We start from the raw sequence: 15,445 nt of genomic DNA, 5'->3' as shown, positions 1-15,445 counted from the left end.
AATAGTTTACATTATAAAAATATTAGCCAAATATTGTGTGTGAAATTTTATATTATATAGTATACATAGTTTATCAATAATTAACTTTGAGGTAATAATTAGATATAAATGAAAAGTTAAATTCATATTCATTACTATTCAATAAATCACCTCCTAAGGTTTGACTAAATTTTTAATCCTTTTTTGCCCTTGTTTTTTACCTCATTTTTCCATAATTGCCCATAAATATTTTTTGATTCCTACACAATTTGGGGGCAAATTTATAAATTCACAATGAAAAATTTTGCCCGACATTCATACTTTTATAGTAGAAATATATATATATATATATATATATATATATATCAATTTGAAGTGTACATATATAATTCCTATGTATAATGTACGTATCTATGGACTATATGTGTACATGTATGTGCGTGTGTGAAAACAGTGCAACTCCTCACCTAATCTTGAGCCCACAACTTTCAAAACTTCACGAAACAACCCACCGAAAGAAATCACATATGCATACATATAAAACGTATGATTTTGACCCAAAACCTACAAATCGTACATACTAAAGTAAAGAGAGATACACGCTTAATACTTTTCTTGTAGCTGGATCCAAATGTGAATAGGGGCAACACTCAAACACAATCATATATCCTCTTATTTCACGCTTTTCCCTATAATTGAGGCCAAATACAACAAGAAAGCTCTCATGCATGCCTATAAATGAACTTGATAATTGTTCTTCTGTGGCCAGTGACCGGCCATTTTTATGTCCTAAACAAGCCATGGAGCCCCAAGAATATTCAACCCGAAAGCTGGAGCGAACCGGCTCAAATAGGCTTGGCGAGCTTTTTCAGCATGTGGGCGACTCAACAATGGATCCTGCACACCAAGCTCTTGAAGTACAAGAACCTGTTTTTCAGCCTGCTTCATTACCCTTCATTCTTTCCTTTCATAACCTCACATATAGCGTGAAAGTGCGTCCGCGAATCGTTCCCGCATTCTTCAGTAGCAGGACTGATCCAACTATTGCTCATGAATCTTCGTCTGGGGACTCGTTTGAGGACAAGTCACGGATGAAAGTTTTACTGAACGAGATCTCAGGTGAGGCGAGGGAAGGCGAGATCGTGGCAGTTCTTGGGGCGAGTGGGTCGGGTAAATCGACCCTGATCGATGCGTTGGCTTATCGTATAGCTCGCGAAAGCCTCAAAGGAACAATCACTTTGAATGGTGAAGTTTTGGAATCCAAGCTTCTGAAAGTAATATCAGCATACGTTATGCAAGATGACTTGTTGTTTCCCATGTTGACTGTTGAAGAAACCCTAATGTTCTCAGCAGAATTCAGGCTTCCAAGAACCATGTCCAAGTCAAGAAAGAGAGCGCGAGTTGAAGCTCTGATTGACCAGTTAGGCCTTCGAACTGCCGCAAAGACTGTGATCGGAGACGAGGGCCACCGAGGGGTGTCGGGAGGCGAGAGGCGTCGAGTTTCAATCGGAACAGACATAATTCATGACCCTATCCTCCTGTTTCTTGATGAGCCCACTTCAGGACTCGACTCCACCAGCGCTTACATGGTGGTGAAAGTACTTCAGAGGATTGCGCAAAGCGGAAGCATAGTGATCATGTCGATTCATCAGCCAAGTTACAGGATTCTGAGTTTATTAGACCGTTTGATCATTCTGTCTCGTGGACAAACCGTGTACGGCTGCGGATCTCCGGCGATTCTCCCTCAGTTCTTTGAAGAATTTGGGAAACCAATCCCTTTGAATGAGGATAAAACTGAATTTGCTCTGGATTACATCCGAGAGCTAGAAGGAATCCCAGGCGGAACCAAGAATCTGGTGGATTTCAATAAAGAATGGATAAAGAAGAGGAACCCTCCATGCATCAACTGTAATTGGCCCAAAATATCACTCAAGGAATCCATAAGTGCGAGCATTTCAATGGGGAAACTGGTTTCTGGAGCCACAAATGTGGAGTACTCATCCTCTGTCCCATTATTTGCAAACCCTGTCTGGAAAGAAATGATGGTCATAGCGAACCGGTCCATCACGAATTCTAGACGATCCCCTGAGCTATTTGGAGTTCGATTTGCTGCAGTTGTTGTCACAGGAATCATACTAGCCACCATTTTCTGGCACCTGGATAACACGCCAAAAGGTGTTCAAGAAAGATTAGGGTTTTTCGCCTTCGCCATGTCCACAACTTTCTACACATGCGCCGAAGCTATCCCCATGTTCCTCCTCGAAAGATACATTTTCATGAGAGAAACAGCTTACAATGCGTACCGTCGTTCTTCCTACGTTCTTTCGCACGCAATAATCTCCATTCCAGCTCTGGTGATCCTATCCCTCACATTCGCCATCACCACGTTTTGGGCCGTGGGACTATCCGGTGGCATGGCCGGATTCCTCTTCTTCTTCACCTTCATCTTCGCGTCCTTCTGGGCCGGAAGCTCCTTCGTAACATTCCTTTCAGGAATCGTGACCAACGTGATGATGGCTTACACGGTTGTCGTAGCAATCTTAGCCTACTTCTTGCTATTCAGCGGCTTCTTCATATCGCGAGATCGAATCCCACCCTACTGGATTTGGTTCCACTACGCTTCTTTGGTGAAGTACCCGTATCAAGGAGTGCTGCAGAACGAATTCGCGGATCCCAACAAGTGTTTCGTGAGGGGTATTCAAGTTTTTGACACTTCACCATTGAAAAATCTTCCTGATTCTTTGAAGCTGAAGCTGCTGCAATCCATGAGCCAGTCTCTAGGAATCAAGATCACAAGTTCTACATGCTTGACCACGGGTGCGGATATACTGAAACAAGCTGGAGTTAGTGATATAAGCAAATGGAATTGCTTGTGGATCATTGTGGCTCTAGGGTTCTTCTTCCGAGTTTTGTTTTACTTCACTTTGTTGATTGGAAGCAAAAACAAGAGAAGGTAAAATAATAATAATAATAATAATAATAATAATAATAATAATAATAATAATAATAATAATAAAAAAGAGGATATTAAGTTTTTTTTTATATTTTAATTTGAATAATTAGATTTTTCAAAATAGATTTGTCATGATATAATGTAGTGAGAGAGTCAAATTTAGAGAATATGTGTTCATAATATAGATTGTACTTAATATGTATAAATCTTTTATCTTTTTTATGGCTAAAAGATATATGTATCCAACATTTTATTTTGATATATATGTGTAGTGTGCAAAATTGTTGAAATTATTATCTAAGTTGACCTAAATTGGGTTTAGCTCATCAATGTTTTCAATATTGAGTTTTGATCCCGTAAGTTGAATATTTTTTGGAGTTTGATCTCATTTAATCTGCTTGCTGATGCGGCGTTAAATACACAAGCATTTTTAATTTCGAAATTTCTTAGTATCATATATATTAACAGTACTTCTCCATGTCTCATCAACCATATGGAGAAATATGGCTATAAAAGCCAAAAAAAACTAATTTGTAGGACCAACATCCAATTCTGATTTCTGACTACCTAAAAGAACATAAACCTATAATATCCAAACATAGAAAGCGAATTGATTGCTTTTCTTATATTATATACATGCCCTATATTATAAAGCATATCAATCATAGAGTTCAAAATTCGGTACCATTCATCATATATTTTCCTTAGATGGAAATTCATTTTGATGCAACCAATACCTTGGGTTAGGTTTAGTGACTGCTCCGATTATGAATGCAAAGAGTATTAAGAATACAATGTAAGAATTAAATGTAATCATACATAACAAAATTGCATGAGACTGAATGAGAAAGTAGATCGGAATACCTCCAGCCTGATGAGTTATTACCCAATTTGACTTTCTCCCGGGTCCAAGCCCAATGATTCAATCCATATGGATCCCATATTACTCCGATATTTATTTGGACATTTTATCAAGGCCCATAAATACTTAAAAACCCATAAGAGGCTCAAGTTCTCTAGAACTTTTATTGGGCAAATACTGACTTGAGCATCGGAGTGTCTTCGCCGGGTAACCCCCGGTGCCACTCACTTTGCTTTATGATGCAGGTAACAACCCACGAAGTTCGGTCTTTGGAACAACTTGAGTATTAATCCGGTTATCCAGATCTCCACCAGTTACCCAGATTTCCTCCAATCGGGTTATATCTTTGCTACATCACAGCCATTAAATCTTTGAAGAACGCTTTTGAATCCGACCTCACTCTAGATGGTATGATGAAATTTTTGGTGTGTGTTTAGCGACCCCAAAGGCCACTATTTATAGGCAACTCGTGACCATCAAGGAGTCAGTTTGAATTTGATTGTGGCTTATCAGGATGAGATATTTTGTGTTCAAAAGGTGATAAACATATCAAGTTATTATTATGCACATCTAAATCTTTACAAATCAATGGCCAGTAGATAAAGGTAGAGTTGTGTATAAATAAATCTTAATAATTATCATATGAGCCACTTTATGAGATAAAAATATTTGATATTAATTAAATATTTCCAACAGTCTCCCACTTGGCTCAAATAAATCTCATCAGCTAAAGGAGTAAACAAAATAAACGAATTGTGGCGACAAGTTCCCTTAAGACGAGTATTATCTTCCACGTATCACGATGCATAATGCTTCTCAAAACTTAATGAATAAACCTTATGCTTATTCAAGGTCCTACATTAGTGATATTCCTCAAATGAATGTGTACACAAATGTAAAATATGAGAAAATATCATAATAAAGTTTCATTAATAACTGAATTTGTTCTTACAACAAAATTACATAAAGGAACCAAGTCTCATTCTTTCCACATGATCCTTAAATTTTTGTGGCGGCATGCCTTTAGTCAATATTTGATGTCGATATGCTTACTTCGACTCCCACTTTTATTGTTCTTAGCCATAAAAACAGCAGCTGAATTGTCAGAACATTCTCAATGGCCTAGAAATGGAATCCACAACTCTAAGCCCCAAGATAAAACTCTTCATCCATACACCATGTGAGGTGACCTCAAAACAAGACACGAACTTAATCTCCATAGTGGAAGTGGCAGTCAAGGATTGCTTTGCACATCTCCAAGATACGGATCCACCGGCTAGCAAGAAAATATATCCAGAAGTGGATTTTCTTCAATCAATGCAGCCGACATAGTTTGAATCAGAGTAACCAATCACTTCCAAATTCGCAGTTTGCCTAAACATAAGCATGCAGTCTTTGATCCCTTGAAGGTACCGCATCACTTTCTTTGTAGCTTTTCAGTGGTCTAAACATGGATTAGTCTGATATCTACCCAACATTCTAACTATATATGCAATGTCAGGTCTAGTGCGAACTTGAGCATACATCAAGCTTCCAACAGCAGAAGCATAAGGAATGGTGTTCATTTTCTCTCTTTCAAAGTCATTGTTAGGACACTACCAAATTGAATTTGTCACCCTTAAAAATGGGATCCACACTAGATGAACATCTTCATATGAAATCTATCTAAAACTTTGTTGATATAGGTTTCTTGAGATAATCCTAAGATCCTTCGAGATCTATCTATATGGATCTTGATTTCAATGACATAAGATGCGTCACCCATATCTTTCATATCAAAGTTTTGAGATAGAAATTGTTTCACCACATATAGCAAACAATTATCATTAATTGATTGCAAGTAAAATATCATCCACATATAGAATAAGAAAATAAATCTTGCTCCCACTAACATTCTGGTATGTACATTGATCCATGATGTTCTCTACGAAACCAAATGAAGAAATGACATCATGAAATTTCAAATACCATTTGCGGGAAGCTTGTTTCAATCCATATATAGATTTCTTAAGTTTGCAGACCAAGTGCTCACCATCACTAGAATAAAATTCTTCTGGTTGTTTCATATAAACCTCTTCCTCTAGATCACCATTAAGAAATGCTGTTTTCACATCTATTTTTTGCAACTCTAAGTTAAAATGTGCAACTAAAGCCATAATTATTCGAAGAGAATCTTTCTTAGATACAGAAGAATAAGCCTCCTTGTAGTAGATTCCTTCCCTTTGAGTGAATCCCTTAGCAACGAGTCTTGCTTTATACCTTTAAATGTTGCCCAATGAATCTTTATTGGTTTTAAAGACACATTAACATCCAATGGTTTTTGAACCATCAGGCAACTGAACAAGATCCCAGATCTCATTGGATGCCATAGAATTCATTAATATTTCTTCATTCATAGCATCGTACCATAATTTTGATTCACTGCAACTTGTGGCTTGTGAAAACGTTTCAAGATCATTTTCGAATCCAACATTAAAGTCCGATTCTTGTAGATACACAATATAGTCATCAGACATTGCTGGTTTTCAATGTCTAGTAGATCTTATTAAGTTGTCATCTTGAGGAAATGTTGGTCAAATCTTGATCAACATTTGCTTCTTGCGCCTCATTAACAGTTTGATCGTCTAGATTTTCAGCAGAATTTTGTGGATTTTCAATAGTTGGTTGTCCAAAACCCGTTGGGACTTGAGGGGCGTAAATGATAGCCAATGGATCACTTGGGTAAGATGGTATATCATTAATGTGATCTTTCTAAAAAATTACTTCTTTTGAATTATCACTCTCACTAACCAAGTGATCTTCAAGAAACTTTGCATTTCTTGATTGTATAATTCTAGTGTTGTGAGATGGACAATAGAATCTGTACCCATTGGATTTTTTGGCATACCCAATGAAATATTTACTTATGGTTCTTGGGTCCATTTTTTTTTCTTGTGGTTATAAACTCTTACTTCAGACGGATATCCCCAATTGCATATATGGTGCAAACTCGGTTTTCAACCTTTCCATATTTTAGAATCATATGATTTCCTAATTGAGTTCATCGTCCTGCCTTTGACAGAGTCAGACAATACTCATGAGTAGTAACTGGAACTAATCCTATACCAGCCAAACTTTACCACTAAATCGTTCCTGTCAAGTAAGGGATGAATACCAAGTTTCGAACTCACTTGTAGACAAATTTCAAATCCTCAGAATCATTAGCTATCTTGGACAATGAAATCCCAAATCACTGTCGCGGTAAAAATTGTAGTGACCCGTATCTAGAATTAGCGATTAATGAGTATATTAATCGTGTAATCATTTTTAGATTAAGTAAAACATGGTTAAGGAAATTCCAAATGGGTTAACGAAGTCCAAAAATGGATTCAGGACACTCGAAAATGGTCGGGAAGGTTCCGAGGATTCGGATGGATCGGAGGATCCGAACCAAAGATCGGAGGATCCAAACTCGGATTGGAGGCTCCGATCGAGATTGGAAGCTCCGTCGGTGAGATCGGACGTTCCGATCGGGACCAGGGCACGTGTCATAGCTGACGTTAGCAAAGTGACGTCATGGCTGACGTAATATTGGGCAATCGGACGCTCCGAAGATGGGATCGGAGGTTCCGATCATGTTCGGACGTTCCGAACCGGGTTCGGAGGCTCCGAACTTCGTCTATAAATAGGGGGCCGAAATTTCATTTTCAAGTGCACCTTTCCCTCTCTTCTCTCTGATTCCTAAGCCTTCTAACTCAGATCTAGGGAGTTCTAGACATCCTATTGGGAATCCGAAAGTGGCATAGCGATCCCGACGTCGAGGCGGAGATGTGCCTAAGTTTTGAACTTGTCATCAGCGGGTTGACGACGGACGCAGGTCTAGCTATGGTCTCTTTAAATTATTTAGGAGTATGCAATAGCTTCATTAAGGCTTTTAGAGCTTAAATATTGATTCATGGGTATTTGCATTGTAGAGCTGATATAGGCTTGGAACCTAGAGTGGGACTGCTAGGAACTGCCTGTAGTAAGGTACGTAAGTACAGACTAAGATAGCCAGCGGATTTGCATGCTTATATGTTGCATTTGTGTGTCATATTATTATGCAGCATGTGCATATCATATTGTGTCTGACCATCTTTTGAGATGAGCCATGTAGGGCCGCTCAGCCCTGTTAGGACGGTTGATGTCTAGGGCCTAGTGACTGAAGGGTCATGGGTGATTATGTAGCACCAAGAACTTCTAAAATTTGAAAATCATGCCTAAAATTATTTTTAGTATTTATATTTTTATTTCTTGAAGTTAATTGTGTAAGTTTTAGTTAAAGATAGAATTGTTCGATTTATTTGGATTAAATGCCTTGAATTGTTTGGTCTAGTAAGTTTCTGTCCCGGCAGGCGACGACGGTGGGCTTCGGTGGTTTATTTTCAAGATTTTTAATTTTAAGATTTTAAGTTAGAGGTAAAAGGGGGGTTTTGGCCAAAAATGCAAATTTTGAATTTTTAGGGGTCAAAAAGCAATTTTATCATTTTCTTGGGTTATTTCCTAAATTTTTCATAAAATAGTATTTTATTAAATCCGGGTTAGTGGAATTTCAATCAAAATGTTGTGAGTTGAAATTTTAAATTTAGAAGTTTGAAAATAGCAAAAAGTTTGAGGTAAAAAGTTTTAATAGTACAAGTAGTACTTTTGCTAGTACAAGTGGAATTTTAAAACACTACACACAATACACACAATACACTAAACTTTTAACTTACACTATCATTTTTAAAACATTACAATAAAAAGAAAATCAAGACTCAACCAAAACCTCTCCCCAAAATCCTAACCTAGCCGCCTCCTCCCCTCTCCCTTGAAGAAGACCGCTCGCCGCCGCCAGCCACCCGTCCGCCGCCGCCTGCCGTCGTTCCCAGCCGCCGGAGAAGCCCCTAGGTGCTTAGCTTGGTGTGTTGGTTGAAATCCCACCTTCTTCTCCTCTCCTTGATTTCGAGTTCTAGGTATTTTTGGTAAAGGCAAGTGTAGCTACTCCTTTGGGCTCACATTCAAGCAATATCTACCCCCACCCTTATGATTTCTTGCAATATTTTCGAGAATGCATGTTGTTAGAAGGTTAGGGTTTCGAATTTTTCATGTTTAGGGGCTGATTTTTTCTAAATATGTTAGGGAGTTGAGTTTATGTGGATTAATGTTGAGTATATGTGCATTGACATGGAATTAATTGAGTGTCCTTGCCAAAATTCGAAATTTCAGATTGTATATGGACCTAATTTTCGAAATGTTGCATGTGTAGGGGCTGAAATTTATTTGATGTTGAAGTATTTAATGGTCTTGCATTGGTCTTGATTGATTGTTCAACATTTTGGAGTTTTGATGGTTAAATCTTGTTGTTCTTGTTATGTGTTGTGAAAGTGTGGATTGAGTGTAGCCCAAGTGTTTGGGAAAAGTCCTAAGAGAAGGTATTGGAGGTGTTTGGGTGTTTGGTGTGGAGATAAGTTGAGGGAAGTGGCTAAGTGTTTGAATTGTTGGAAATGGGAAGGTGAGAAGTGCAGGGCAGTACTGTTCGGGGCAGGGCAGGTCTGGTCTGAGGTCTGGGCAGGGTTTGGTCTGAACCATAGTAAAGTTCGTGTCGTTGTGGTCGCGTCGACATAAAATGGGCTCGAATCGGATAAGAATTGAGTGAGTTATGGATTTTACAAAATTGGGTGCAAGTGCAGATTTTTCCTTTGAATAGGGGCTGTCCGATTTTTGTGTTTTGTAAATTTGCTCTTTTGATCTTTTGATGATACCACCTATTCCTTGGGATGATTTGGAGTGTTTGTCGAGTGTCGGTTCAAGCGGGACGGGTTTTGGATAAGGCATGACAAAGTTAAGGGCTTTTCGGTTTATTTGCTCGAGTTAAGTCAAGTTTGAGGATTTTGTTGGGTAAGTTGTCTTCTTTGGACTTAGGGGCAGCCACTCATCCACCTTAAACTCACATTTTCGAGTCGAGTCTCATGTCTTAAAGATTGCTTATTCGTGTGCATTTGACGTGTTCTTGAGTTTAATAAAGAAAAAAGGAAGTTTACTTGTTTGCATGCCATTTAATGTATGAGTTGAGTCTTTATAAATGAAAAGGGAAAAGAAAGCAAATATTTTTGAATGAAGTGATCTGTTTGTGACAAGAGGGGTGTTGCTAGGCCGGGGGATGCCTCGGTCTACTCACCAAGAGGTTATAGAGGTTAGGCAAGGAGCAAGAGACATCTTGTTTACCCTTGCCACAGAGGGGCAATGTGGGATCGGGAGGCATCTCGGTCTCCTTGCCATAGAGGGGTTAAGTTCATCGGGAGAAATCTCGTCGTCTTGCCGGCATAGTGCACTGCAGCCATGATCATGATCGAAACAGAGGGTCACAAATCAGGGATCGGATTTCTAAGAGGAAAAAGTAAAGAAAAGTTTAAAAGTTAAAGTTTCACAATTTTAGTTGACTCGTTTTGCATAGATGTCAGTCTTTCAGTTATGCATGAGTCTAAGTTGAATGTTATGAAAGTTAAAGTTTATCATAGTGTGAGTTCATTAATGCATGATTTCTATATCTTTCTAGTTTCATGCATATTACAGTTTAAGTTGAGTTTTTGCATCACGTATTTTAAACCCTTGTTATTATCCTAGTTATGCTTGTTGAGTCTTTAGACTCACTATGCTTGAATGTTTGCAGGTGAGGATTTTGTGGAGGAGACGGAGGGGCGTGATCTACTGGGATGAGGCCATCTGTAGTGCAAGGCCCAGTGACCGTTGCTTCCTTTTAGTTTATGTTTTTCCGCACAGTTATCGAATTTGTAATAATGAAGTATTATTTGAGATCTTGTAGTATTTATAGCCAGGATGTGCATTCCCTGTGCTACAGCTTATGTTTTGAAGTACGTTTTCCGCTTTTGCAAGTTTATGATTATCGTTGGAATTAATTTTAAATGCTTTAGTTTACTTTATGCTGTAACCGGGAGGTGGTTACTAGGATTGCATGTTTATGTTTAACGCACTTAAGTTTTGAAGTCAATTTTCTTTCCTTATTTAAATTGCTGTTTGAGTCTTGATGGCTTATTTGTTTTACAAATAGGTCATGGCAAAATTTTTTAAAAAAAATCCGTAATTTTTCCTTTATTTTAATTATAGTCTAGTAGCGAGTAGTTAGGGTCGTTTCAGATTAGCATCTAGGTACACAATCCACGTCCTGTAGGAATGAGCAGTGTACGCAGGGTTTGCTTCCCGGGTTGTACCACTCATATCCTAGGAGACATTACTGAGCAGTTATATACAGTTATCCCAGATATGGATACCCTATCATTTGCATGCATCATATTTGTATGTTTTACCCAGTGCTTTCGTATTGAGCTTAGAGCTCATGTCCAGTCTTTTCTGTGTATCTAGACACCCCATTCGACGGGGCAGGTGTAGGTGCAGGATTGAGCACCAGGATCTTGGAGTAGCCAGTGACCAGTGAAGACAACAGGATTAGTTGTAGGTTTTGCCTTTAGGCTATTTATTCGATTTTGTTGTATAAATCGAATTGGTTTAACCGGTTGTATTCTGCCGGTCTGTTTTTTATTTAAGTCTTCCGTAGCGATTTATTTAATGCATGTTTAATTATGCTCTTAACTCTGATTAGGTAGTGGATCCGAGTTGGGTCACTACATTTTTGGTATCAGAGCATATGCATGCAAGAGACTTGGGATATAGTAATGAGACTTTAGGTTATCCTTATAGGATGGATGAGAACTTGGAAGAGGTGATGATGCTGCAATTAGTTTGCCCAGATACTATCATCATCGGCAGGATTTCTGAAGATTTGGCTTATGAGATTCCAGCAAGTGCGGACAGGAGTGATGGATCGTGTCCGAGTTTTCAAGATTTCTACTCAGGTGGATCCTAGTTTTGGATCGAGTACCGGATGCCAGAGGCAGTGGCTGAGGATTGGTGGGGACTTACTTGATGCTTGCATTTGTACAGTCATTACCATGAGGACACTACTCTGAAGATTCTCCACTAGTAGTTGGAGAGATTTTCATGCGGAACATAGTTTTGCCGGTAAGCTTGTATCGATGCGTTCGGTAGGCACACGGGAAACTTCATGTTCAGAAGCATGATTTGGATACAAGAAGAACGCTGATGGTAGATCGTGAGCAAAAGGGGTCGGCTGACATGCACTAACGCAGAGCATAGCTGGTTAGCTATCACGAGCCATTTCTCCGGAGTTCTTCGTAGGAGGACATGTAGAGAGACTTGGTCGGGAGTATGCTTGTATCAATGCGTGTGTCGATTAGAAGCTTCATGCTCAAGAAACGAAGACTAGTACGATGATTTAAATACTGTATCGTTGTAGTTGTAAACAGTATTTCAGTTGTAATGAATCATCATAATTTGGTTGTATCATTTCAAGTTCGATTGTACATTTTATTGTATTTTGAATGCTGTATGTATTACATGAGATTGTAATAAAGAGAATTGTAAATAACTTGAAATAAGTGATACATGTTTTATTTATCCAGCAATTCGTGGATGATTGCATGATTGTGCAGAAGTTTGGATTGGGTTTAGTTGATTAGCATTCAACTAGTGTAGCTCATGGGAGTGAGTGGGCCGACTATGATTGTTTGACTTGTGATTAGTCTAGGAATTTTCCTAGGATTGACCTAGTTAGTCGGTGGACTAAGTTAGTGCCAGCGATGAGTGGACTCATCTAAAGGCATTAAGGGTATTGTTCGGTTTAGAACGTTGGGCTTCATTCTAAGTTGTTTTCTTAGAATAGTAGGCTGTCTGACCTTTGTTAGGTTGAGGCTTGTGATGATGGGTTTTCATCGGGATACCAGGTCCAGTATATGCCGAGAGTTGTGGACTATGACCAGGACTAGACGTGATGGGGCGCGACCCTATGCCAGTATTACTCTGGGAGTCCTTGTACTTCAGAGGGTACCTGGGAGCCTTCGTGCTTCAGGATTGGCGGTGGGAAGGCTACTCAGTCTAGAGATTTGGTAGCAGTCACGACAAGGTATGACCTTGGATTAAGATATCAGGTTTGATATCGATGGTTCGATATCGTCTGGTGTGCCAGAGATATAGTTTGAGTGTTCTGCTATGGGAACCAGTCATGGAGGGATTTTCTTGACAAGTGTGTACTCTGAGCAGATAAGTTTTAACCTTTGAGTTACTGCTAGATGTGTGGATCTAGTAGGTGGATGGATTTCTACCAGCGATGACTAGGTGTTGACATCAGAGTTGTGGTTAGAATTTCCTTGTGATATGAATTATCCAAGATACTGGATGGAATGTTGTTTTAAGACTTAGACTCGAATACGAGGACTACTCCTTGATGGTTAACTTCATCTGTGATAGATCATGTCAGACGCTAAGGATTATACAAGAGCTATCCGAGATGTGCGGGAAGCGTGGCCTATACCCGTGAAGCCTTGGTGGTTGTCCAGGTGGGTTAACATGGTAAGCTACCTTAGTATTAAATTGTTGCACAATCTTAGAGAGGGATATAATCAGGAGAGTGTTCGAAGATTGTAAGAATCTTGGAGATTCGTTAGTTATGATTCTGAATTTGAAGAATCGTGATATTCATCCTGGATGAACAAAGCAAGGATAGTTAGTGCAGTGTTTGCGCTAAGTACTGTCTGATATTTTCAGAGGTTGAGCGTAGGATTTTCCATGGGATGGAAATTGTCTTAGTTTATCTTGATATTTGCCTTGGGTGAACAAGACAACGATTGGTAGTGCTAAGGTGGCACGGGATCTGTGCTAGTGACTACTAGTGGTTATTGGGTAACTCTGTCAGAGTTAGGATGATTAAGTTCAGAATACGAAGCAGTGGTTAGTAGTGCTGAAAAGGCGCAGGACTTGTGCCAAGTAAACTACTTATGTACTGTGATCTGACACCGTTTGAAAATGGTTCTTTGTAGAAGTTGAGTCATAGTTATTGACCGAGCCATGTAGGGTGGATGATCAGTGGTGGTTTGATCTGATAAGTGCGAGCTTAAGTAGATCGACGAATTCGATTGGTTGAGCCAATCAGGGTTGATCAGGATGTAGCAATTAAGAAATACTTGGGATAGTATTTTGTCGAGTAATGCTTATGGGATGAGTACTGAATACCATCTCAGAGAAATCGGAGATTTGAGTTATTTAGTCTCAATGATCGCCAGAGATGAATCTTCTGGGATTGCTGTAATCGGGAACGATTGCAAGTGGACTTGTATGATCAAGTTAGGTGCTAACTTGACAGTGGAGACAAGCAAGGGAGTTGGTAGTTTCAGTATAGTGCATTCTTGTTAAGAAGGAAGCTGATATTGATCCAATCAATTGCTTAGTGATAGCAATAGGTCAGGAAAGGATCATGTTGTTGTTTCATGTAAGAGTTTTCCATTGAACAACAATAGTGAAGATTGTTGACCGGACATTTCGGTTAAGTGAGGGCATCTATGTATAACGTTGTGGTTGGATCCGACGAGTAGTTGAAAATGCTAATGGACATTAGCAAGGAAACATCAGTTGTCTGATCTATGTGACATTAGCTGGGATCTAATTCTCGAGATCCAGCAGGTGGTGTCACTAATCTTCCAGTGCGATATGTGACTGAGATAAACAAGGATCGACTTAGTAGCCAACGAGGTTTGCCTATGGGGTCAAAGATTTCGCAAGATCATGACGGATCGAGTTTTTTCTTTCGAGTCAGTGAGTCACATCTATGCAGACTATTTGTCAAAGATATTGAGTTGTAGCAATAAACGACAATCAGAGACGCATTGTGTGGCAAGTTACTTCGAGCACAAGTATTTCCCAAGATTGACTAGGGAATCGACGAATTAGATCGTTCAGTGCTGAGACTGATGCGTTCGGCAAGGGAGCGATTTGACTATTGAGAATCCATTGGGATTTAGTTCCAGGATCAGTATGTTCAACCTTGGGAGGTTGGTATGAGCTGATGGTATTATCAGAGACTCTGAGTTGAGTTATACCAGGTGCAATGACTGTCGAGTTTCGAGACGGAATAGGAAGCGTTTCCATATGTCTGTGCACTGTGGAATGTCCCAGTCGAGCATATTGGTGGGAGCTTGCCTTAGTCTTCATGAGCGTACAATGATTGCGAGTATGTATAACTATCAGGAGGATGTCCAACGATTGGGATTCATGGGTGAATAACCTATGGGTGAGGTGATGTAGATCATTAGAGGTGTAATAACTTCTATTGCAATGTATGCGTGATTTCGCAGGCCAATGGCTAGGAGATGACGTAGCGTCATGAATTGCAAGTGATGATAGTTATCATCAGGGCACAGTGTTGAGGTTATACTAAGAAACCTGGACAGCAGAATGTACTAGACATGATGGTTTAAGTTCCCAGTATTCCTTGGGAAGCCGGTTGTGCTTCAGGGAGAGTGGGGAGGGTAACCAGTCTAGGGAACATTGTGAGCAGTTACGTTGAAGTATAGACTTGAGTCAACTGGATTATCTTAAAGCGAGATTCATGTTAGAATGTGTCAGCACAATGTTGGGATTAGTGTTTTCCTGACTAGAGGTGTTGAACACCGAGAAATTTTGAAACCATTAGATGGTTAGATTCGATAAGTAATTCGACGAATGTCGTAAACCAGTCAGTTCATGACTTGGTCTTCGTCAGTATAAAAATTACTTTGGGACGA

General features: G+C 39.3%; 1 protein-coding gene across 1 annotated transcript; it reads left to right on the top strand.

Annotated features, from left to right (window-relative positions):
* The first annotated feature begins 571 nt into the window (after positions 1 to 571).
* LOC140888720 (ABC transporter G family member 20-like) lies at positions 572 to 3,328 on the top strand. Its single transcript, XM_073296418.1, has one exon. It carries the CDS (start codon positions 708 to 710, stop codon positions 2,934 to 2,936), a length of 2,229 nt encoding a protein of 742 aa, XP_073152519.1. The 5' UTR covers positions 572 to 707; the 3' UTR covers positions 2,937 to 3,328.
* Positions 3,329 to 15,445: the final 12,117 nt, after the last annotated feature.

This window comes from Henckelia pumila, chromosome 3 (genome assembly GCF_033568475.1).
Source record: "Henckelia pumila isolate YLH828 chromosome 3, ASM3356847v2, whole genome shotgun sequence".
Taxonomy (NCBI): Eukaryota; Viridiplantae; Streptophyta; class Magnoliopsida; order Lamiales; family Gesneriaceae; genus Henckelia; species Henckelia pumila.
This window is presented reverse-complemented; position numbering and strand designations above follow the sequence as displayed.